The sequence below is a fragment of the Mauremys mutica genome, chromosome 12 (assembly GCF_020497125.1).
Source record: "Mauremys mutica isolate MM-2020 ecotype Southern chromosome 12, ASM2049712v1, whole genome shotgun sequence".
NCBI classification, from domain to species: Eukaryota; Metazoa; Chordata; order Testudines; family Geoemydidae; genus Mauremys; species Mauremys mutica.
In genome coordinates this window covers 80,631,038-80,655,669 of record NC_059083.1, presented here as the reverse complement: position 1 = coordinate 80,655,669, position 24,632 = coordinate 80,631,038, and the positions used below count along the sequence as shown (strand labels likewise).

Genomic DNA, 24,632 nt, shown 5'->3' with positions numbered 1-24,632 from the left:
GAGATCAGACTTCTATTGGCAGGAATCTTGCAACTCTAGTGAGTTAATGACAAACTATCTTTAGCCCATTGGCCCTTTGAACATGTTTGGTTGCTTCCCCAGCTCCAGCACGGCTTCTCGCTCCCATCACAAGGCAGGTTGGATCGGTTCATGGATTTTAGAACAAGTGGCAGCCTGGTTTGAGATTCTCTGTCCGACTGGACTTACTCCATGGTCTGCACTTGACCACTTGATTGAAATGCATAATGGGTCTGTGCCTGGGGTGGGGGGAGAGGAAATGGTGGTGAAGACCATCCCCAGGCCTGGAAAACCTCAAGGTGAAACTTCTCTGCACAAAGGGAGGTGCAGCCCTGTGCTTATTGTTCCACCCGCTGTGAGGTTAGCATGCAAACGCTGGCTGATAGCAGCCCCAGAAAGCCATGTGAAACAACCTGTTGAGCGGTTTCTCCTTGGGTGTGGTGGGTTTAGAGCCTAGTAGACTCACAATGGTGCCTATAGTTCTCTGAAAATAGTCATGAGTCAGATGTGGACTGAAATAGCAATTCCGGTTTGCTTTGTGTATCCAATCATTGTTTACATTCTTGGCAACCATGACATTGCCACTAGCTGACTCCGGGCTGGACTTAGAGGTGTGTTCGGAGGATATGACAGAGCCACAGAGTTCAACTCCCACTGCTGCCATGTGGCCCCAGGCAAGTCTTGGCCACTGGCTGCTTTTCCCCCTCAAGTGGGGGGTTGTGTGAGTTAATTAACGTGCATAAGTAATTGTGTAACCCACATGCTTTCCTCACTCCAAGTTCACTGCAAGGTGATGGTTGCGTTGGCGTTTCCATTATGAACAGAAACCCTGGACCTTTGCACATTTGTCACTCCCAGGGTCACTGGAATAACTCGTCCCTTTATGCAAAGCCCTGCACAACAGGGCACACATCTTGACCAGGGCCTTTGGATGCTAGCAGGGTATAAGCCATAAATCCTCCTCCTGAAATTCTCCAAGCTCTCAGCAGAGGAAGATGATGTGCTGTCATATCCTGGATTAGTACGATGTTGAAGATTCTAATCCATGTCAGAGACCATTTTAAATGCTTAAATTTGAATTTCCTTGAGGTTTTATTCATGGATTTTTAACCCCTTCCTTGCTGCCGAGTCCTGTTTATCTTAGCAGCAGCTTTAAGATAAAATGACTTGGGTTGTGGCTTTTATAGACATGTATAGCTCAAGGTGAGCACTCTGAGCACACCAAGACATCCTACAGACCCGGAGAGGCTAGTTGAGGTTTAGAAGTGTGTTCTATCTGCTGTTAGCATCCCTGTGGCCATGCTGGAGGAAGCCTGGATTGGGGAGCTGCTGGAAATGGCTCGCATTCTGGTAGAATAAATCTCTAGCATGTTGCCCAGGTCTGTGGTGCTGCTGCTGTTGGGTAGGGAGAGCTACTCATTTGTGCCACGTGTCCTGACTTTTCGCCAGTGCTCTGGGGGCATTGGTCTGGCAAGGGGCAAAGAGTTTGATGTGGAAAGGAAACTGTAAACCAAGATTTAAAATCTTTGCCAGGAGAAGTCTCTGGGATCGGGTTTAAAGAGTGTGTCTTGAGAGGTCCAGGGGGTGGTGGAGGAGGGGAGTTTACCTCTCCCTCTAGTGCTTGGGATGGGCCCTTTCATCTTTCTGAATTAGACTGCAAACTTCTTGGAGCAGAGACCATTCTCACTGGTTCTTTAAAAGGCTGGTGCTTGACTGAATGGTTGTACACCCTCTTTATGAGAACATCAGCCCTTGCACAATGCAGCAAAAGGCGTGGTGTAAGCCAGACCATCCCAAGTTCCACTCATGAGTGTGACGTGAACTCTTCCTCCTGTGATGTTGGAGATATCACCTAGCCTGCCTGGCTCCCTGTGAAATGGAGGAGGTGGTGTGAGGATTAGTGTTAGCAGAGTGCTTTGAAGATAAAAATACACGTGGAAGAAATCACAGCTGAGTTATAACATTGCATCATTTTTCTTCTCCTTGCTACAGAGCGAACCATGTGCTTCCCACCATTTAACTTTCACCTCTCAACCGGAGAGCAATTTCCTGTAGATTTTGTAGTGTTAACCTTTTGCCCAGACCTTTAGTTTCATGCTTGAAAGGGTTCATTGCAGAGATTTGTGATGGTAACAGCTGACCGTGAGAGCATTAAAGGTTGCTTAGCTTCTTATTGAACTTTTACACTGCTCTGCAAGGTGCCTTGTGGTGAGGCTGTGCAATTCCGTGTGTTCTCTAGGTTCTGATCCTTACACCTACCTGTGGAGGAGAGCATAGGCTGAGATGACTCAGAACCAGGTTCTAGACAAGCTTCCTCTCCCCAAAACAGCAGAGTCCTGTGAAGTTTCAAATGGGGGAATTCAAACTGGGCTTCCTCTCCTGCCCACTCCCCCAATCCAGTTCAGCTGTCCCTGCGGCTTTGCTTAATGCCTCTCGGTGCATCAGCATTGGATGTGTGCTTTGCCACCTTCCAAAGGTGCAGTTTTATAAATAATCCCTACCCTATCAAGCCATAAGTAGATAGGATTGTTACCCACCAACTACTTGATGATGATAACATAAGGGATTGGGTCTCAGTGGTGGTCATTTTTTAATGTTGGGGGAAAATGCTTTGAGAGGAAGGGCAAATAAATTCAGCCCACAAAAGCAAGGCCTCCCTCCCCTCCCCCACCCCAGTTCATGTTGCTGCACACCATGGTACAATATGCAACATGCATGGGTCTCAGCCCCCCCTCAAGCCTAGACCCAGTCCAGTGGCTGGGCAGAGTGGTAGCCGTAATTCCATAATTGCAGCCTGTTGTGGGTTTGTCAGGGGTGTGACTTAAACACTTATGGGGTTCTTAGTCCCTTTTTTAGCATATTTAATTTGGGCACCTGTGTTGCCCGTGAGATGAGATTGTGCCTGCTTTTCCCACCCTGACATTGCTGCTTTGGCATTACTGAGCTGTCTGCGGTTGGTCCTGTACAAGGCAGGGCGTGCTGCTGCCAGTCACTGCACCGGGAGCTCAGAGCTGCTCTGCAGGGAATGATCTCTAGTGAGGATGCTTTGTTTTTGTTACATTCCCTTTAATAGACGCTTGCAGCCTGGCTGCGAGGTGCTGAGCAGAGCAGAATTAACCAATGCTGCGTAAAAGACTCCATCGGCCTGCGAGGTTACTTAGAACATCAGTTGTTGCCATGTGCGATTCCCAGCCCAGTGTATTGGGAGGGGGTTTTAATCCCGAAAGAGCTGTTTGGCAGCCCTGACTGTCAGCAGTGTGTCTTGGGTAGGGCAAGGTAGTGGCCAGGACGAGTTCAGGGGGACGCTGACACTTGCCCTGTAAAATACAAAAGGCTGGAAGTGCAGAGAACTCCTGTCGGAGGAGGAGAGACTCAATTCACCTGCGTTCAGGTCCCCACTGAGCTGCCACTGCCAAGCTGTGGGAGAGCCCAGAGTGGCCGTCCTGGCCTCGGAAGCAGGAAGGGGCTGAAGAAGGGTGAGAGCTGAAAAAGAGTAAAATAGTTCCTAACGGCATCGCTCCTCCGGTTCAAAATGGCTGTGCTTGCTGTAAGAAATGCAAGGCTGAGCTGGGATTAGCGGCTGTAACTATGGCTACTGTTCTTGCACTTGGGGTTTTTTTTCCTCCAAGTTTTTCTTTGACGGTAGCTGTGCCACCTTTGCATCGTGGGGCTTTGAGCAGCCTCTCCAGGCCCATTACGTAGGCTCTTACTTGCTGCCCTGGATGCTGCTGGATTTCTGTGAATTGGTATTTTTGTTCCCATAGGGTATGTTCCTTTGACCAGACCTAATCTGCTTCTAGGACTGAAGAAACTCCCCTCCTCAAATTACATCTGCTCCATATTTTTGTTATAGTAGAGACTGGCTCTCACAGGTGTTCCTTTTATTCTGTCGCTAAGGTGTCCACGGGGGCTGGCATATTGCCTCTTATTCTGAGGGATCTCTGAGTACTTCAAAAAATCCATGCCTCAGCTATAGAAAGGAGGGAGTGGGTTACTCCCCACTGCAATGCATTCTGTGCTGGGGGAGAATGCAGCAGCCATTCTGTCACCCCTACTGTATGCTCCAGTCTTTGAAAGCGAGGAAGAAGTTCCCTGTTGAACTACACTGGGGAGGAAAGGGAGGCGGAATAGAATTATCCAGTCTGGACTTTGGCCAGGACACCAGGGCTAATGACCATACACCTGGAGTAAGTGCCAAGGGGATCCCTTAATGACCACGAGTGGTGGGGATCTCTGTATCATGAAGCTAAACCTTCAACTTCACAGCACCCTCTAGTGCCATGCTGGGGAACAGGTTCAGTGCTGACTCGGGAATAGGATTGTACTAGCGTGCATGTGCTCGTAGTGCTGGTTGTAGCAAGCAGAACTATGATTCCAGTGTGGTGAGACTCTTCCGGTATGGACAGTTCACACTTATGCAGGGTTCCAGGGTCCTCTGCTCATGCTGCTGCTGCTTCCTTTTTTCCCTCCTTTTATTGCGTTGCATAATCAGAAGAGGCAGCATGTAGGTTTCCAAACCTCCTAGCTCAACATCTGCATGTTTGAGACTTAAATGAGCATCTGATGTAAACACGCTCCATGGATGCCCAAGAGCACTGAGCTTATTCTGTAAACTCAAACTGCAAAGCACTTAATCTGATCTCTCATTCCTTCAATCTTGTTGATGCAAATGCCCCCATCCTTCCCAGCTGCATCGGTGTGCATGATGTCGTCTGGAAAGAGCTGAGTGTCTTTAAAACCCTCCTTCTGTTCCTTGTCTTTCTAGGGGATGTTCTCTTCCAGATGGCAGAAGTTCACAGACAGATTCAAAATCAGTTGGAAGAGATGGTAAGTACTGTACAGCTTGCAGACGTGTTCTCTAGAGGAGTCTGGATGCGCCAAACACATAGGGGAACAGCAGGAAGCTTTTGGACCAACAGGTGTCTCAGCAATTTGTTGGCCTTTAGCTGCATTTTAGTGTGGAAATGCAACCACAGTACTGCACAGAGGGGATGCATGAAATAATTGCCAAGCATTTAGCTAGAGTAGAAACCTCACTTAGCAAATTTGGACTGAATAAAAGAATAAATTGTGCAGGGAGGATCAAAAAAACACTAGGATGTCTAGAGAGCACTTGTGCAAGTGGTATTGTCTGGACAAAAGAGCCAGCTATTCAACAAATCTACTTCACGCAGAGCCAGTTAGCATCAAAGTCCTCCAGCGCTGTGACCAGGGAACAAAATGGGCTTCAGTTTCTTATCCACATAGACTGACTTTATCTAAAACTAGGTTGTTATCCTGCTGATGTCCAGCCTCTCCTACTGGGTCTCTCTCCATATGGGCTTCCATCTGTTTCTCTCAGGCCATCAGCCTCTCTTCCTTTATGTAGCCAATTATATACCTGTCTTCCCATATCCAATTGGCTGCCCTAATGTTAATGTGCCTCTTTCTGTGGTGTATCCACTGTCTGTCTATCTTCACGCTCTGTGTTGTTTCATCCACTGCTCTCCATCAGCTCGTTGTTGCCTGCATACACTTTGCAGACAGCCCCTCGTCTCTTCCTCACAAAACTGTCTCTGCATCGCACACTCGTGCTCTTTGTATTTGGATTCAAGGCCAGGTCGGTGTTTGCTAGAATATGTACTTTGTTTTTTGTCTTCAAGCTGAAGTCTTTTCACAATGAGCTACTGACACAACTGGAGCAGAAAGTAGAACTGGATTCCAGGTATCTAAGTGTAAGTAAATCAGAACTTTTTATTTTAATGTATTAAACATGAGCATGTTCCCAGCTCTTCTTTTGACTCTTTGCTGCTGCCTTCTTCACCAGCATTCCAAGCTTGTCCTAGTCAATATGGGGGTGCAAGTATTCCACCTTGACTCTGCTTGTTTGGGATCCCATTACCTTCATGAAATCCTGAATACAGTTGTGGGAGTTAAAGACCAGCCTCTCACCATGTTGCAGATTTTTAGCAAAAAATACTCTGGTGCTCTAAAATCTGTGGGCTCCAACCATCTCAACCCTGTGATGGCCACACTTAACCTTTTCTGTTTAATCTGCGTGAACTGATACTAATTATGAATGACTATTTGCAATGTGGTAGTGTCCAGAATATGCTAGGTGCTTTCCAGTCATCCTGCGCTCCCAGCTGTAAGGAGCATGCAGTCTAACTCTCATTGCTGCTAGTGATAGCTGTTTTTAAAGAGGAGAGTGATCCTTTTTCTTAATTTGGTAGTCCACCGTGAAACCACCAATGTGCTGATATTTCTGCTTCCTGGGTCATTGGGAATCTAGTGTCCCCTCATCTCCCAGAGGAGGATGGCTGCACAGATGCCTTTTAAACAGGCAAATGTTCTAAAACATGCCTCTTGCATCAGGAACGCAGCTGTGGAAGCCTTAGCTACAAGGAGAATGTAAACCGTGCTTATTAGGAGCAGAAAACCTCCGCTAATCTGCTGAGCCATTGTTTCAGCGGTTCAGAGCTTCCCCCTGTTTTATATTCAGGCTGCACTGAAGAAATACCAGACTGAGCAAAGGAGCAAAGGGGACGCGCTAGAGAAGTGCCAGGCAGAGCTGAAAAAACTTCGGAAGAAGAGCCAAGGGAGCAAAAACCCTCAGAAGTACTCGGACAAGGAGCTGCAGGTAGGACTCTTGGCTGGTAGTCTGCTGTCAATACCCTCCGTGGGACTGACTGAAATGGGCCGTAGTGAGTACTCCGTTGGTTGCTAAGTTCCTAGGATCATAGAAATGTGGGGCTGGAAGGGACCTTGAAGTCATCTAGTCCAGTGGCCTGTATACTGAGTACGGTGTACCTAGACCGTACCTGACAGGAGTTTGTCCAACTTGTTCTTAAAGGGATGGGGATTCCACAACCTCCCTTGAAAGCCTATTACGGAGCTTAGCTTTCTTCATGATTAGAAAGTTTTCCCTAACGTTTAACCTAAATCTCCCTTGCTGCAGATTAAGCCCATTCCTACTTGTCCTGCCTTCAGTGGACAAGGACATATATGAAGACTGTAATCAAACATCTTCCCTCCCACCCCCCAGTCATCTTTTTCTTAAGACTAAACATGCCCATTTTTGTAACCTGGCCTCATAGATCCAGTTTTCTAAACCTTTTTTTCACTTCTGTTGCTCTCCTCTGAACTATCTCCAATTTGTCCATCTTTCTTAAAGCATGGTACCCTGAACTGGACACAGTACTGCAGCTGAGGCCTCGCAGTGCTGGTACAGCAGGACAGTTACCTCTCGTGTCTTACAAATGGCCCTCTGGTTAATACACCCCAGAATATTAGCCTTTTTCACAACTCCCTCACATTGGTGACTCCTATTCAATTTGTGATCCACTATAACTCCCAGATCCTTTCTGCAGTACTATCACCTAGCCAGTTGTTCCCCATTTTGTAGTTGTGCATTTGATTTTTTTCTTAAGTGTAGAACTTTGTACTTTATTGAATTTCATCTTGTTAATTTCAGATCAATTCTCTTGTGTTCCTCCCCTCTTGTTAATACTTGTTCTGAATATCTGGTCACAATTAACGCTGAAGCAAATCAGGCATTAAATACTTTAGCCTCCTTGATGTCATCCATGTGTAACTCTTCTTCCTTGCTAGGTAGAGAACCAACAATCCCCTTTGGCTTTCTCTTGCTCCTAACATAGTTGTAGACCCTCTTCATATTGCCTTGTGTGCCTTGCTAGGTGTAACTCCTCTTGTACCTTAGCCTTTCTGGTTTTATCCCTATATGCTTGTGCTGTTCTTTTGTACTCCTCCTCCTTAGCAATTGGTCCATGTTTCCACTTATAGGGGTTCCTTTTTGACTCTTCAGGTCATTTAAAGAGCCCCTGCTGGAACCATATTGGCCTCTTACTATTCTTACCCTAGATAGGCTGTTGTTTTACCGTTCATGCATCACTTCCCAGAGGCAGCCCCAATGTGGAAACCCCTTAGATAATGGCTCCTTGTTTTCCTATCACACATGAGCTGAGCACCCTTAGGAAGAGAAGGAGGGAGCATGGTCCAGAAGATAGAACATGGGACTGGAAACTGGAAGACCTGGCTGTTCAGTTGGCCATTAGATCCTGGGCAAATCACTTCACCTTTCTCTGCTCTTTCTAAACCGGTGAATGATATTCAGTTTTGCAAAGCGCTTTGAGATCTACTGATGAAAAGCATTGAATAAGAGTCAGCAGTCAGGCTCATTGGGCAGACACAAGCCAGTTTCACAGCCAGTGGCAAACAATGGAATCCTTTGGCCAGCATCCCATCCAACCCCTTTTGACTGCTCTAACCTGATGGGATCAGATACCCGTTCTGCAGCAGGGTGAATTGGAAGTAGCCTTTCAATCTGAGATTGAGCAAAACACAAACCCATGACCTTCAGGACTATAGTCAAGCACCTTAACTATTCAGCCAGAGTATTAATTAATTCTGTCTCCTTGAATTGACTGAGATTGACTCTTCCCTTATCAGTGAAAGACCCAAGAAATAAATTTTTCATCCTAGTGAATTTCCATTGTCAGACAATCTCACTCTGGATCTTTCTGCTGAAATATTTTCTGTAGCCTCCTGGCTTTAAATTCCTATCCATTTCTCCCCCTCCACTCCCTTGGTACGACAGCTTGTACATGCTGGAGGCGTTTTTTCATTAGACAGCAAAAAACGTATCTAAATAGTGACTTTTGATTCAAGCGTACTTGAAAACTGCATACCGTTTTCAAATCAGATTTTGATTGCACCCTCCTGAGACTGCTGTATTTGAGTCCCTAGGCGCAGAGACTCTCTTTCCTCTCCCCAAGACACAAACTGCTGTGCACTGCTGTTCTTGAGAGAAGTGTGGTTTTTTTTTTTTTAATAGGCACATTTTAAGAGGCTAAAGCTTCAGGATTTCCAGGCAGAGATAAATGGGGGATATTTCATTTCAATGTATCCCACAAAGAGTTCTGAGAAGGCATTGCTGACACATGCAGAGCATCAGGAATTACTCTCCTGGGTACAGTTGCAGTAAAAGACCTGCAGCATGCCCGTGGCTGGCCCAGGTGAGCTGACTTAAGTTTGGGCTGGAGGAGGGATAGGCTAAACAGTGCAGGGTAGGCACTTGGGCTGGAGTCTGGGTTCTGAGACCCACCTTCCTCACAGGGTTTCAGAGTCGAGGCTCCAGCTCAAGACCAAACGTGTCTGCTGCAATTTTTAGTCCCACAGCCTGAGCCCTGCTAGCCCGAGTCAATCAACCCCGACTCTGAGACTTGGTGCTGTGAGGTTTTTATTGCACCTTCTATTGACAGCAATGGGCATCGAACCTGGATTGTGGCACAAGGCATATTGAGGGGGTGTGGTGTTCAGGGGGTTAATGACTGTATTCATAGCATGAGTTAATCTCTCTTGTGGAAGTCACTGACCTACGATTCAAGCCTCACCTGCAACACATCTGGGAGCAGTGCAAGTTTAAGCAAGCAATTAATACATAGATCTGTAAACACCTTCTGGCTTAAAATGCTCTTTCTGCTTGTCTCTCTCTGTTAATTCTAGCCATGGCTATGGAGTAAATACAGTGTGGATGGCACATTCCTGTTAGCCAAAATTAACCCACAGGCCAGATGACTTGCTAGCTCCTGTCTCTTATGCAAAACTTTCAGCAGCCGTGTTGCCCCTGGGATCAGAGTTAACCAAAGGTTATTTTGAATGAGGTCATACTTCCTAAATGTTCTCTTTTTATCTAAGCTAACTTAAACGTAGGTGACAGTCCTCAGCCTGGGTTTATTGAAGTTCTCTGTACCAAAAAGCAGATGTGAAGTACTTACCAGCTAATTAGAATGAAGGTTATATAAGGGAGACTACGCTTTTTAATTGTACTAAAACTCAGTGAGGGAGTTATTCTGTTAGCAGCATGGAGCAGAAAGATCACTGAAGGGAAAAACTGGAAGTGTTTATCAGCATTCTTATCTCAAGCTTCTGGAAATAAATCTTGTGCTTGTTTAAAATGCTGCATATTGAATTTTTACTAATCTGTCCTGAGGCATCATTTATCCAGTGGCATTTTGATAGTGGGGATGCTGAGAGCCATTTAACAAAACTGTGAACTCTAAATGTTGGAAACCACTTCAAGCCCAGGTGTGCTGCCACACCCCCAGCACCCTGAGTTCTAGCATGTGTTCTTGTATCCTCCTGAGGTTGTTTAAGAAGCTAATTTTAAAAGCCAATCTAAAGTGTTTTGGGACAGTAAAACATTCAGAGAAGTCCTGTTTACTGGCTTATCCTGCTTGAAGACTTGAGCACGTGAACTCTTAATTTAAAGATTTTTTAAATCACTTCTGAATATCTGCTTCCTTGCAACATCTCTTAATTGCCAGCTGAAAGAGAAGGAATGGTAGACCAGTGGACAAGGATCTCTTTAGATGCAGAAAAACACAAGGCACCAAGATTGGCAATTAGCTATCACTTGCTCATGAATGTTGCCCATATGGACAAAACTAAAATCCTGCCAGTGCTCCTTTATCTCCCATGAGTCATCTAAGCACCTAGGGACTGCATTGTCCTTATTTTTTTCAGGGATTCCCCCACCTATACTGTACACCTCCAAGTTAGCTAATGAATTCTCCCCTTCTCCTCCTCCATCTGCACCTCTCAGCCATACAAGAGAGAGGGTCCGTTAACTGAGCCTTTGATGTTCTTGACACAAAGTAGCAGAGTGGGTTAGTTCTATTGGCGTGACTTGTTTTGGGTAAAGGGAAAGAAACCGGATCAATCTTTCAAGCACTTAATCTTTCTACAGTAGGAGTTTAGGAAGAGCTTCTCTTTGGAAAAACCTTACAATGGTTTTTAAGCTTAAAGAGCTGTGAAAATTGCTGGATTGCTGGGTTTTTCTGGTTTAAAATAAAAAGCTGGCATTGCTGAATTTGACCAAGTGGTGCTGATTCATCTGTGCTGTGCTGCTCAGTGTGTGTGTTTGGGGCTTCATGTATTCAAAAGAAAAAAGCAAAAAAAAGCCCTTATGGGGCCCTCTTAAAACTATTTCCCCCTTTTCTTTACGGTGGATTTGAAAGCATGATTTTTGGGCTGCGTTGGCAAAACAGCTAAGCCCCTGTGCTGGCCCAGGATGCCCGACCTGCCATAGGCTCAAGTGGACTCTTGCCATAAACGCTCACTGGGAAACTTGGGATAAGTGTTTAAATCCAGCAAGCCCTGGGAGAAGAACATACAGCACCCTATGGAGAATCGTGTGTGGAGGAATGGGAATATATTGTTCCTAAGATAGCAGAGGTCTGGTGTGAGGATGTGGCTTGGCAATAGGAAGTGGCCTTTGTATGTGGAGTGGAACCGTGTAACACGGCCCTACAGCAGTTTCATGTGGGCTGCATGCCAGGTGTAGTCATCCTGGGTCTGGCCTTATCCCCGCCCATAACACTTCCACTCTTGTTTCTCGTGTTGGCTTAGCGCAAGGGCTTGCCATGCTCAGGACTGGAGCTCCAGCATAGTCTGTTTCGTTTTTTCTTTTCCCTCTTCAGCTGATCTCGATTGACTTCCTGTATCTAAAGAGCAGCTGGTTTGAGGAGGAAACCTCTTGCCTGGGGTACAGAGGATGGAAAAACTTGCCCGCATTGGAAGTGAAGAATCCCAGCTTTTTTGGCAGCTCTGAATTCTCTGCTGAACAGCTGCTGATGTCACACAGACATCCAGTCTTGTTCCACAAATATCTGATCTCTGACAACTCTACTTATTTAAACTAGAGACCCATTTGCTGCTTGGCAGAGGAATTGGCATTTGGCTGCCAAATTCTTAGTTTTTGGGGTGTTTTATACCCTGGCTTAGCACAGTCTGTGTGGTTGTTGTCTTCTAAAACCAACCAACTTGGGGCTTTAAGAGGGATGCACTTCTAGAGACTAAGTTGGAGCCATGCTTCATTGAGCCAGTGTCTGAAAGGATGTGTGTTGCAGATGAATTTGTTTTGTAGTGAGAGAAGTTGCTGTTGGCAAAAATATCCTGGCAGTTACAGAAAAGTCATTCTATTCCATAAAAAAAAAAAACAACCTTGAGGACTCCTAGATTTGTTATCGTATCACCTTAAATGCAAGTGACTGTTAAACAGCCAGGATTCAGAACCTATGCAGTGTTCTGTTTTCATATTTAGAACTGCAGGAAGTGTAATTGCTCTTCTGTGCCGTTCCTTTGTTTGCTGAATTACAGCAGTTTGTCACTGTCCTGAAATAAAACTGAAGCTTAAAATCGGTGCCCCAGGAGGATAGGACTAGTGGCTGCTCTGTGAATAGGCTCAACATGTGTTTGACTTCTTCCCGTTCCGCTCCCTCCACCTCACCCCGACTATCTCAGCCTTCCAAAACCCTCCAGCACATCCTTTCCTGGCCTAACTAGGATGTGTCCAGTACTAGACAAATAAGACTCCTGAAGCTGTTTGGTTTCTGGCCTACCATGTGGCAGAGCAAGGCCACAATGAATCAAAGTTTTGAAAGAGCCATGGCTTAAGAGTCGCCCGCTGTGTCAGATTGGCCAATGGAATTGAGGCCAAACTACTATCGATCATTTCACCTGTGATTCTTCTGGTGAACGCCTGCTTTTATTCTCCCTTTCACAAAGGGAAAGACCAGTGGCTAATCCAGATCAGGCATTCAGACTTCGTTTTGCTGTATATCTTGTATGTGGGAAGTTGTAAGTTGACACAGACAGGCTTGCTAGCAGGACTCCCCTAAAGTGGAAGTGTCAGTGTTCACTTCCAAATGAGCCCAAAGCAGAGTTAGTAAAGCCTCTTCTCTCTGAACAGGCCCGAGCTAATCCTTACCTGAGCTATCACCGGCCTGTCTGAATGTTCCAGCTGAAGTGTGAGCTCTCCTTTCATGCTTGCTTCCTTCACTAGAGTGTTCAGTGGGTGAGGGAGGGACTCTGAAGATTAATGTAGCTAAGTGGCAGAAGCATCATATGATTTTCAATGGAAAAAGCTCTGCTTGCACGTTATGGTGTTGGCGCCTACAAGCAACTCAGTGTGGCTAGTTGTTGACTTGTGTATTGATCTTCTGTCCTGGTTATTATCGCTATTTAATACATTGCATTAGCTGATTGCTCAATATCTGTCTGTTTTGAGGCACAGTCGCTTTGGGTAACAAATCTTAAATCTGAGTCTAGTGCAATTGAGTCTGAAAACACTATCCGTTTCTGTATGCTAGATGATTCTGGGATCATTTTTATTGACTTGCTGAGTATCAGTGCTCCCCAAACTGTGGGAGCACCCCCCAGGAGGACAGAGACATGTTCGGGGGGCATGGCGGTGCAGGGGTCATGCCCCATGGAGGGTGGGGAGGAAGTGCCATCTAGCCCTGCTCTGGCCTCTGCTCGCAGCATCCCAGCCTCAAGCTGCAGATGGATTCCATTACGGGTGGGAAGGACAGAAAAAATTTGAGGACCACCACCCTAAGTTGATCTCCCTCCCCTCCAACGTTGGTTCAGCCAGGTAGGCTTTTGTGTGATTTGCAACATCAGAAAAGCAGGGATCAAAGAATTTATTTTGAAAGCTCCTTTTTTTAGTTGTGCTAAATATTTTGACCTCTTCCCTATAAAGCAACCAACAATCATACCATCCTAATGGGTTTGAAATTGAAGCTTAGACTTAAAGAATACGGGTATCAAAACCTTTGAGGGTCTCAGCAGGTGGGCTGATAACTGGGAGAGAGAAGAATCTGAGGGGGGGGTGTCTTTGAACAAAGAACTTGATAACTGTTTAAATCTCAGCCCTGAAGCTGGGGGTAGGCAGTGTCTGCTGAGAAACTGTAGCCCAGTCCTCAGGACAGTGGGGATACCAGGGATAAGTCCGCCTACTTAAGTCTTGCAGGAAAGGCTAAGTTTAAATTTTACACACACGAGAGATTCTTTCATTATTTTAACCCTCTTCTCTGACTGCTGTGTTCCTATGGAGAAATACTGGTTTTGAACAAGTTATTCAATGTCACTGCATTTACAGCTCCTAGAAGAAACCCAGATGGACCTGCTGAGGAAACAAGGGTGGTGTAACCTGGAGACCCAGTCTAAAAGTGGGGTGAACGGCAGGTTTTCACTCTGAGAGAAGTGCCTGCCTCTTGGAAGGGTGCCCACAGAGAGACTGGCTAAGGGGTCAAAGGTACAGCTCATCCTGGAACTGAGACACTTGGCCTTTCTTAGCGACTTCACCCATTCTCTTTATATTGCGTTAGCAAGAACAGTATAGGAGTACAACGGACTTCCTCCAGCCAGGGGCCTTGCGAATGTTGCAAGGTTTTCATTTGTACTTAGGTTGTTCCGGTCGCTCTGAGTGTGTGTGTGTGTGTGTGTGTGTGTGTGGTGGTGGGGGGGGGGGGGAGACAGGCTAGCAGCAGCCTTATGTAAAGGGTAGATTAGGTTACACCGATACCTGATTAGAGAAGAACTCCTGGCCAGGTATCTAGTGCATTCAGGTACATACGCATACGCTTCTCCTTTCTGAACACTTGAAATGCCATTGGGTCAAATAGCTTGTAGCTTTCATAAAGGTTTTGTAATTGAAGCCTCACTTTGATATTCCCATAAGGAGAAATAATTTTAGTTATAGGTCAGGCAATCCTAACTGATAAGGACTTTGCTGTAATTAGGCCACCAGCTTTTATATAAAGACAAATAAAAAGAATTATGTCAAAGCTCAGAGGAGACGCTGAATAATTGGCATTAAGTGTAAAACACTAAAAATGAATCAGGCTAGATTTCCTGAAGTGCTGAATACAGTCACCAGCGGGAGAGTAAAAAGGTGGCCCAATTAAAATCTCTCTAGTGCAGGTTCCAAGCATTTTGCTCATGGGTTGTTGCTCTGGCCTTCTCTCATTGGCCAGACTCATTTCTCCTCTTCTGGGCCTGTTTAAATTAGGGCTGGGAGATGGTTTAAATTTAATAAATATCAGCCTTTAGCCTCACCTAAAGCTCTCTCCCCACCTCTTGTACTGAAGTTTCCCTGAGTTCTTGCAGCTGCCTCTGCAGTTCCTAGTTATAGCCAGCTCCTGAAGCAGCCGAACACGCCATTGGGTGGAAGCACTGAGCGGAAGCAAAGGGTCCTGGAAACCTCAGGAGAGCCTGGTCTAAAGCTTCCAGCCCAGTTCTCAATGTTCTGGGCCTCAAAGCCCCTGACTCTCAGGCGGTTTCTGGTAGTGAGCCTGTGACTCGATGCTAGAGGAACCATGACCAATCAAGGTATTTGCTGTGCTTGTTTCAAGGTCTCTAATTGGTGAGTTGCTCATAAAAGGTGGGACAGTGAGAGGAGGAACCGGCTCTACTCTCCTTTTTAGTCAGTTACCCAGCTGCTCCAGCCATAGACCACTAGTCTTTCACCACTAAGGTCAGGCCTTAGCAAGCGCAGGTCTTTGAGCTTTGCAGTGTAGTTTAGCAAAGCTGTAAGCCACTGTTATAAACACTTCCAGCACTGAGGGTTTTTAACTTTTTTCCCCCCTCTGAGCTGAGATGCCCCAAATTAGTCTCCTGGAAACTGCCGTTACAGTTCATTTCTGCTCAGGTTTGGGATAACTTTGAAATGTGTCCTTCAGTAGAAAAATGGCTCTGCATGCTGCTAGCTCACACAGACCGATCCTAGATGTTCTGTACTGAGGAGTCGTTTTAAGTGGCTGATGTCAAAATGCCCACATAGTCAGCCAAAGAGAGCAACTGGTTTCTGTTCTCTGCATTTTATTTAATGTCATGTGTGCATGACACTTTACAGAGAAGTAAGAAAACAAGGTTTCTACCCTGAAGAACAGTCCTGTGAGAGGAAATGTAATGAGAGAAGACCCTAGATCATGGAGGAATGAAACAGGAGACCTGACTTTTAGCAATGATCGATTTATTAGCTTTGTGTGTTAGAATTGCCTGTGCACACTTCACATTGGATACGCTTCAGCTAGTGCAATAACCAGCCACGTATCTCTGCTCACTTTGCAGAGTGTTTCATGCAGAGAGAATGTCAGTCGTGTCTTGCCTTGAGGTGGGTCTGTTGGGCCTTTACAGCAGATGAACAGTTTGTTTAAAAGGAGGTTTGTGGACTGAAATGGGGACGTGAGGGGCTGGGAACCTGACTCTGAGCACATTGAGAGAGAACAGAACAAGGGGAAGGACCGCCTCAGGGGGGTGGCGAGGCTGCTGTGGCGGTGTGCTGGCCAGGTGTGAAGGAAGAGGTGGGCAGAGCGCAGACTAGTAAGATTGTGCCTCGGTGGTGGTGGTGAAGCAAGCGTGACAAACCGGAAATGTCACCAGTACCTCTTGTCTCACTGGGCATGGGTTCAGGGCATGGTGCGACCCAAGGAGGCAGTAAGTCAGTGTGCATTACCTCCTGAGTAAAAATAAATGGGCTGTTCCTTGGAGAGGGAAGATGGCTGAGTGATCGGGGCACTGGCCTAGGACTTGGGAGACTGGGAGTCGGTTCCCTGCTCTGCCTGAGATCACCTATTCTGTGAGACCTTGGACAAAGTCCCTTAGCCTCTCTGCCTCTCTTCCCATCTGGACAATGGGAAAACAGCCCTGCCCTGCATCACAGGATAAATACATGAAGATTGTGAAGGGCTTTGAGATCTACTGATGCGAAGCCCCTTCCTCTCAATCTTGTTTTGTTCCTGTTACCTAGCCTCCCAGGATTCAGTGGGTGCTTCATGGTCCCTGCCTGAAAACACTTGCAACCTAAATGCCAGTTGGGGGGTCACCTGGTAAGGGGGGAATTATCACAGAACATGGCTAGCTCAGTGCGGGGGTTCACTCTGGCATCACTTCTAGAGGACAAGTGTGGAAGAGAGGAGTTTGAGGCATTTCAATGAAGCGACGACACAGTGAATCAGAAGTGGGGGGGTTGCACCCAGTGCAGAGGGGGTGGCAGGAAGAAGCAGACGTCTCTGCAGATTAACTTGCATTAGCATAGTAGTTTTTAATGCTGCTTGATTAAAGGCATCTAGGAATAATCCCCAAATACTGTGATATTTGCAGTCTGTCTGTCTCAAATGCACAAATGGGGGGGAACTGTCAGTTAAGTTTAATATTATTGCAGAATTTAGTGAGTAAAATGACTATTCTTAGCAATGGAGACTGAATAGGGAGTCAGTGCTGTGTATCTCGCAACTACTTATCCCAGTCTCCTCCCAAAGAGTTGGGGGCTGACTACGAAGGGAAGTACTGTGCCAAGAGCATTGAGTGGATTTCCTCTTATGGCTGTAAATGTGCTAATGTGGTAGGACAGTGTTTATGAAATGAGGTGTCTGCATAGTCATATGTCCATGTTCAGAACCTCATGGCTTTCTACAGTAGGGGTTCTGAGACTGGGGGTCAGGACCCCTCGGGGTTGAGGTTTTCAGGGGTGGGGGGGAGGTCGCAAGCTGTCTGCCTCCTCCAACCCCATTTTGCCTCCAGCATTTATAATGGTGTTAAATGTACAAAAGTTTTCTTAATTTATAAAGTGGGGGAGGATTGCACTCAGGCTTGCTAGGTGAAAGGGGTCACCAGTACAAAAGTTTGAGAACCACTGGTCTAGAGGGATTGTTTCTTTGCAAAAGAAAATGAAATGTGGTGTGGCTTCCATGGAAACCCACTTGCAGGCATTCTCCAATCCAGGAGGAAGATAGGTTTGTTTACTAGTTAAGAGCATCTTTGGCTCATTTCACAGCCTGAGGTCTGCTAGCTGCTTGTGTGTCTTGGAGAGAGGCATGTTAGTATTTCCAGATCATTCTTAAAAACAAAACATACAAGCCCCCTAATATGTCATATGTTAAAATAATGATGGACTCACCAGCATGCTAGTAGATTTGCAGGAAGTCTGCATGTATAATTGAGTGCCAAAACTTTTCTCTGAAGTCTTCACTTCAGTGGAACTACACATGCGTTTTAGTGGCTTGCAGCCAGCGTGCGGAGAGACTTTCAGGACTGAGTCTCAAATGTAGATGTGTGTGTGTGTGTTACTGACTAGCTGAGTGCTCTCTAGTCTCATTGAAAAGGCAGCAACTCCAGTAAGTAGCCTGTTGCCCCTTGTCACTCAGCTGATGCATTGATTACACTGGAGGGTGGGGATAGGATACAGAGGGACCTAGACAAATTAGAGGATTGGGCCAAAAGGTCCTTGTTGAACCTCATCAGGTTCAAGTGCAGAGTCCTGCACTTGGGACGGAAGAATCCCAGGCACTGCTACAGACTAGGGACCGAATGGCTAGGAAGCAGTTCTGCAGAAAAGGACCTAGGGGTTACAGTGGACGAGAAGCTGGATGTGAGTTGACAGTGTGCCCTTGTTGCCAAGAAGGCTAACGGCATTTTGGGCTGTATAAGTAGGGGCATTGTCAGCAGATCGAGGGACCTGATCATTCCCCTCTATTCAGCATTGGTGAGACCTCGTCTGGAGTACTGTGTCCAGTTTTGGGCCCCCCCCACTACAGAAAGGATGTGGACAAATTGGAGGGAGTCCAGTGGCGGGCAACAAAAATGATTAGGAGGCTGGAGCACATGACTTATGAGGAGAGGCTGAGGGAACTGGGATTGTTTAGTCTGCAGAAGAGAAGAATGAGGAGGGATTTGATAGCTGCTTTCAACTACCTGAAAGGGGGTTCCAAAGAGGATGGATCTAGACTGTTCTCAGTGGTAGCAGATGACAGAACAAGGAGTAATGGTCTCAAGTTGCAGTGGGGGAGGTTTAGGTTGGATATTAAGAAAAACTTTTTCACTAGGAGGATGGTGAAGCACTGGAATGGGTTACCTAGAGAGGTGGTGGAATCTCCTTCCTTAGAGGTTTTTAAGGTCAGGCTTGACAAAGCCCTGGCTGGGATGATTTAGTTGGGGATTGGTCCTGCTTTGAGCAGGGGGTTGGTCTAGATGACCTCCTGAGGTTCCTTCTAACCCTGATATTCTGTGATTTAATTGTGATTCTGAATTGGAAGAACACCCCCTACAGAATCTTCCAGAATACTTTTCTGCAAATCCTGGATTCTCCTTGGTCTTCCATTCAAGTAGAGACCTAACCTAACTCTCCTTTGTGTGAGAGATCCCCAGCTCAAGGCAGTTCAGCTGCAGGTGGCTAAGTGTTGTTCCTGTTACATCCCTGAGAGATCATTTTGTGTCCAATATAACCTAGGAAAAGCAAAACCTTTCCTTCCCCTTTCTCTATAGCTTACAGAAGCCTGGGTTCAGAATAATTGTTACTGAAGGTGACAGATGAAGAGCACAGTAGTTCACATTCATAAATGGTATGGGGCTTGGAGTAGCAAACTTGTTTTAAGTAATGATAGCAAGACATTAAATTTGTCACCCTGCTAAGTGTTCCAATGGAGTGGTTTTTAACAATAGCATCTCATGTTTCCTTTCACCCTCGTTGCAGAGTAGAGTGTAAATCCGTTCGTGGACATAACACGGGGGAGGGGAGCGCACAACAGGGCCCTGACTTGACTTAATTGCCACTTAACATCTCATATGTCACAATCTTGTGCCAGAACTTTCCATCTGCATTGGTGGTGGCAGCTACTGGTAAAGCCTGGCTGGGGTGGCTCTGGAAACAAGTGTAATGTTTGCTCGCACCTTGTTCAGAAAGGGAAGGGCTGAGCTCCGTGGAGGCACTGAATGAATCCGCTAGTTTAGGATCAACTCATGGAAGCTAGAGCTGAAGCCATGTCCTTCCTGGGACTGCTGCAGGGTCGTGATCCCTAAACATTCTGTCTAGTTTTAAATGTACTCAGCACTATGGATTTCATCACTGCAACCTAATAGGTCTCACTCACAGGAAGCATTCCCTGATAATCAGCCTTGCTTTTCCGTTTCTTAATTTTTATCTCATTACTTCTAATTATTCCCCCTTGTGCCACCCTAAATAAATCCTCTGCTTTTGGAGCTCACACTTTTTTCAAAACCTTGTAGGCTGTTTCCATGTTCTCACATCATGGCAGTCCCTTAGCTCTCTGAATACTTCCAATTCCTTCATCTATCTCTCTGATCTCCCCGGTTGGTCTTTAGATTCTGTTTCCAGAAAACTAGTGTTCTAGGCGTGTTCCCACCAGAGCTATAGATTGACTGTTCCCTCCCTACTTGTGATGGGATGCATTTGTGTATGCAGCCCAGCATTGCATTAGCCATTTCTGCTGCCACAGCCCATTGTAAACCCGTCTGTCTAGCAGTCTCCTGCAGTGTTACTGGCTTCCCTCTGCTGAGGAGTGTTGGTGGTTTTCCCTAAGATGTATTAGGGCTTGTCTACACTGGCAATTTACAGTGCTGCAACTTTCTCGCTCGGGTGTGAAAACACCTCCCTGAGCACAGCATGTTTCAGCGCTGTAAAGCACCAGTGTAAACAGTGCCCCAGTGCTGGGAGCGATGCCTCTTGTGGAGGTGGGTTTTTTAGAGCGCTGTCTCCCAGTGCTCTGCTGTGAGTACACAAGCCACGTTAAAGCACTGCTGGTGTAGACTAGCCCTTAGCTTGTGATTTTTTTTCCAAGCCAAATTGTATTGTTTGTCAGGTCCCCTTTAGTCCTCGTGGGCATTTGCAACTCCTCCCAACTTCCATCCCTGGGAGATTTCATTAACGTGGTTCACTCTCTCCTTTCAGTCATTTATCAGAGGGACCCTGATGCGGATTCCTGCAGTACAACTCAATACGTTGCTGATTACTGTTGCCCTTGGTTTTCACTCTTAGCTAGTTTTTCATGGAATTGTTTCTATCCAACACCATTTGAATTAATTTATTCAGTAACAATACATGATTGAATGCTTTAGTGAAATCCAAATATGACATCTGCTATTTTGCCTGCACTGACTCTCTAAATTGATCACTCTCTGCTCGGAATTAGTGTTTTTTCTCAAGGATTTTTTTGATCCTTAACATTCTGGTATTTTTTTATATACCTCTAGCCTTAGTTTGTTGACTTGTGCCAGCATCTGGGATGAATTTATTGGTCTAAAATCTGAAAGTACTTTGCAATCTCCAGTCTTCTTGTGTTAGTGGTGATGGTTGCTTCCATCCTGTGTGGCTGTTTTTTTCCTTCTTCCCCTGTTGCATAATCTCCCCCCAGGATATATTTGTCCTTATTCCTCTTAGTTATGAGCTGTTTACAGGGAGGGGAAAACCTCGTCCGTCAACGCAAAGCACTATATAAGTTAGTTGTTTGTTATAATAAATATTCAGTAAGCTCTACTGAGGGTACGTCTCTTGATTTGCTAAACAGACCTTGCTTATGTTACTGAGCTGTGTTTCTAGCAGAATCTCTTACAGGTGTTGTCTTGTAACAGATTCCAGCAGCCCAAGAGTTAAAGCTGTAGGCTGGAAGAATGGCTGCTGTTCCCGGAATGATTCACGTGGGCAGTGCCTCCTTTTTAGGCAGCCTCCTGTGCTCTCTGCATAGCTGATGGCTTTCACCTTGCTGGCTTGGCTGTGAGTGCCTCCCTCCCCCACCTGGAGAACAATGGAGGCAGTTTGCGGAGCTTTAAGTGGAGAGAGCTCCTTGGCTAATTGGGGATTAGTCACCAATTTCCAGGGATAATTCTGTGTCTTGTGAGGCTGTCCAGTTTTTTGATGTGCGAGGTTTTACTCTTCCTCACTTCCTTTCCCTTCCTCACCCTGGGAGTAAAGCTCAGGGTGACCAGACAGCAAGTATGAAAAATCAGGATGGGGGTTGGGGAATAATAGGCGCCTATATAAGACAAAACCCCAAATATCGTGACTGTCCCTATAAAATCAGGGCATCTGGTCACTCTAGCAAAGCTGCAGCTTCCTTCAACACAAGTTCTGGTCTCCATGACTCCAAGCCTTAAGTGAAAGCTATTTTAAAACAGAATTCCTCTCCCATCTAATATTCTTGGTTCCCTTGGTGCAGGGATGAAGTGCTGACATGGCTAATTAGGTCATCTTTGTTCCTGGTGCATATTTTAGCTGGTGCCTGTACTGGAGTGAGGGGAAAGTTATTTGAAGGCTCTCTCAACCTAGAAACCCAGAAACACTTTCCTGAATTGTCAGTCAGTAGTTTGTGGGGTTTTTAAGAGGTAGCAGGACATCACTCTATTACAGAGGGTTTCTGTGCCCCTTCTCTCCCTAAATTCCTCTCCTGATGCCCAGGCAGCCCCTCCAGGGTTTGTAGCACGGCATCATTCACAATTGAGATTGTGTCTTGGAGGTTGCTGTCTGGGCCCATTCATGGGGAGAACAAATAGCAGTGGGTGTTTGATCTGCTGGTGTGCTCCATGAAACACCACCTGCACTAAGCCAATACAATGGTAAGATGCTTCCTTTTTTCCTCTCCCATCACCCTCCCTTTACCCACCCATGATGCTGACAGCCTTTTCTGATCAGTTGGAGCCTACCTGCTGCATTCTGCAAGCACATTGAGTGCACTTGTTTCATAGTGTGCATAGAGCACTGTTATGTCAGTTTCAGAACGCACAGGCTGGCGTGGAGTAGTGGGGAAGACTGGGAATCGTTTTTGAAGTTGTCGGTTTTTAAAAAAAATGCAGTTTCTGGGTGCAGAACAGGGTTTTTTTTTCTTCCTTTTCACTGCTGTCTGCTTTGTGCCCGTGGAGGAGATCCAGGAGCAAACTAGCCAGAAGAATCTCCTGGTGCAAAAAGCGTGGATTCCCCAAGGGTTTGGTCTTGAGGAGGAGGCATGATCAGAACACAGGACTGAGAGCCAGGATTTCCTAATGCTAATCCCAGCTCTGACATGGGCTTGCTCTGTGGATTTGGGCAAGTCACTTCATCTTGCTGTCTGTTTTTATTTCCCTTGCATTTTTGTTCTGAGAGCTGATACCAAAGTGCTCTGAAGAGAACTGCTGTGAGTTGCTCTGTATTCAGTGAGAGAGGCAGAAAGTGTGTGGGGAGGGGGGTTTGGAAAAATTCCATATTTGGCTCTCTTCCAGGGAATCTTAGTTAGTCCACAAACCTCATTTAATTTGGGCGAGACTGTAAAGGTGGTCATGACATGTCTGAGATGGCCTTGCAGGGAAGGTGGAAATGGAGCGTATTTAGTATTGAACCCTCCCTTCTATATGGAGCATTTATTGCATAAAAATGAGGAGGGGCATGAACCACTTCCGTATGAGGAGAGATTAATATGACAGGGACTTCAGTTTGGAAAAGAGACGACTGAGGGAGGATATGACAGAGGTCTATAAAATCATGATGGGTCTGGAGAAAGTAAATTAGGAAGTGTTGTTTACTCCTTCTCATAACACAAGAACTAGGGGTCACCAAATGAAATTAATAGACAGCAGGTTTAAAACAAAGTTGTTTTTTCACACAACACAGTTAAGCCGTGGAACTCCTTGCCAGAAGATATTGTGAAGGCCAAGAGTATAACAGGGTTCAAAAAAGAACCATCCCAGTTCAGGGAGGATAGGTCCATCAATGGCTATTAGCCAGGATGGGCAGGGATAGTGTCTCTGGCCTCTTCACCAGGAGCTGGGAATGGGTGACAGGGAATGGATCACTTGATTCCCTGTTGTGTTCATTCTCTCTGGGGCACCTGGCATTGACCACTGTCAGAGGACAGGATACTGGGCTAGATGGACCTTTGGTCTGACCCAGTATGGCCGTTCTTATGTCGCCAAAGTTACAAGTATGCAGTGTTATAGCCACGTCAGTCCCAGCATAGTGGAGAGACAAGGTGGGGAAGATATCACTTTGGTTGGGCAGAGAAACGAGCTCTGGGTAAGTTCCAAAGCTGTTCTTCAGGTCTGGGTGTTCACTGGCCACTTCACCTCGACTGGTCCCTTGCAATGTGTTAACTACGTGTGCTAACCAATCTGTCCCCTCTTGGATTTAGCTGGGACGCCCTGATGGCTTGTGTACACTTAATGCTTCAGTGGCGCAGCTGCCCTGTTACCTGTATTGATGGGATTGGTTCTCTCGTTGGCATAAGTATCCACCTCCCCGAGCTAGATGGATGGGGGAATTGTCCCATCGCCCTAGCACTGTCTACACCGGGGATTAGGTCGGTTTAACTGTTACTCAGGGGTGTGGATGTTCCTAGTGTAGACCAGGCCTGAGTACCTTTCCCAGGCCTGAAGAAAAGCTCTGTGCAAAGCTCAAAAGCTGCTCTCTCACCAGCAGCAGGCCCCAGAAAGGATATTACTTCCCCCACTTTGTCTCTCTAAAGCTACGAGTGCTCTTCAGAGGGGGAGGAGTGTTTCTCTTGGATGTGATTTGAAAGATACAAGGCTGGGGATGCGTAGACATGCAATGCTTTGTAGGGCTGATGCTCTGTCACTCGAGGTGTACGGAAGCATTCTGAAGGACAAAGGAATCCTGAAACAGGGCATTGGCACAAACAGTCTGAGAAGCGAATAGCGGGTTCATAAATGTGTCTGTAGCTCTGAGGAGAAGGCTCAGGGAATTGAAGGAATTCAGAACCTCTTCAGTCTAGCTTGTTTGAATTCAGCCTGAATTGACAGATGGTCACACTGCTCGGGGTCCTGTGGAAAGAGAATTTGTGGCCTGAGCCCAGCTAGTAACTGACTTTGAGGCATCTCAGAATCCTCCATAACAATTCTTACTAAGAGGCACCCACATTGGGCTCGCTGGGGATGGAATCCATCCGTGGGCATGGCTTATGCAACTCTTCTCGGGTCCCCGAGGTCATCCCGCTTGTTTTGATCAGGAAGTTTCAGTTGCCCTTGCTGAGCTGATGGATGTTTTGGGCAGG

The 24,632-nt window shown here is 46.2% G+C and overlaps 1 protein-coding gene across 5 annotated transcripts in view; it reads left to right on the top strand.

The window, feature by feature from the left end:
- BAIAP2 (BAR/IMD domain containing adaptor protein 2) overlaps positions 1–24,632 on the top strand; it is an 82,566-nt gene that overhangs the window by 35,120 nt on the left and 22,814 nt on the right. For all 5 annotated transcript variants that reach the window (XM_044982093.1, XM_044982091.1, XM_044982095.1 and 2 more), the window contains exons 4-6: positions 4,784–4,845; positions 5,661–5,732; positions 6,500–6,637. In XM_044982093.1, coding sequence (XP_044838028.1) covers positions 4,784–4,845; positions 5,661–5,732; positions 6,500–6,637 — 272 coding nt within the window. The remainder of the gene's footprint in view (positions 1–4,783; positions 4,846–5,660; positions 5,733–6,499; positions 6,638–24,632) is intronic.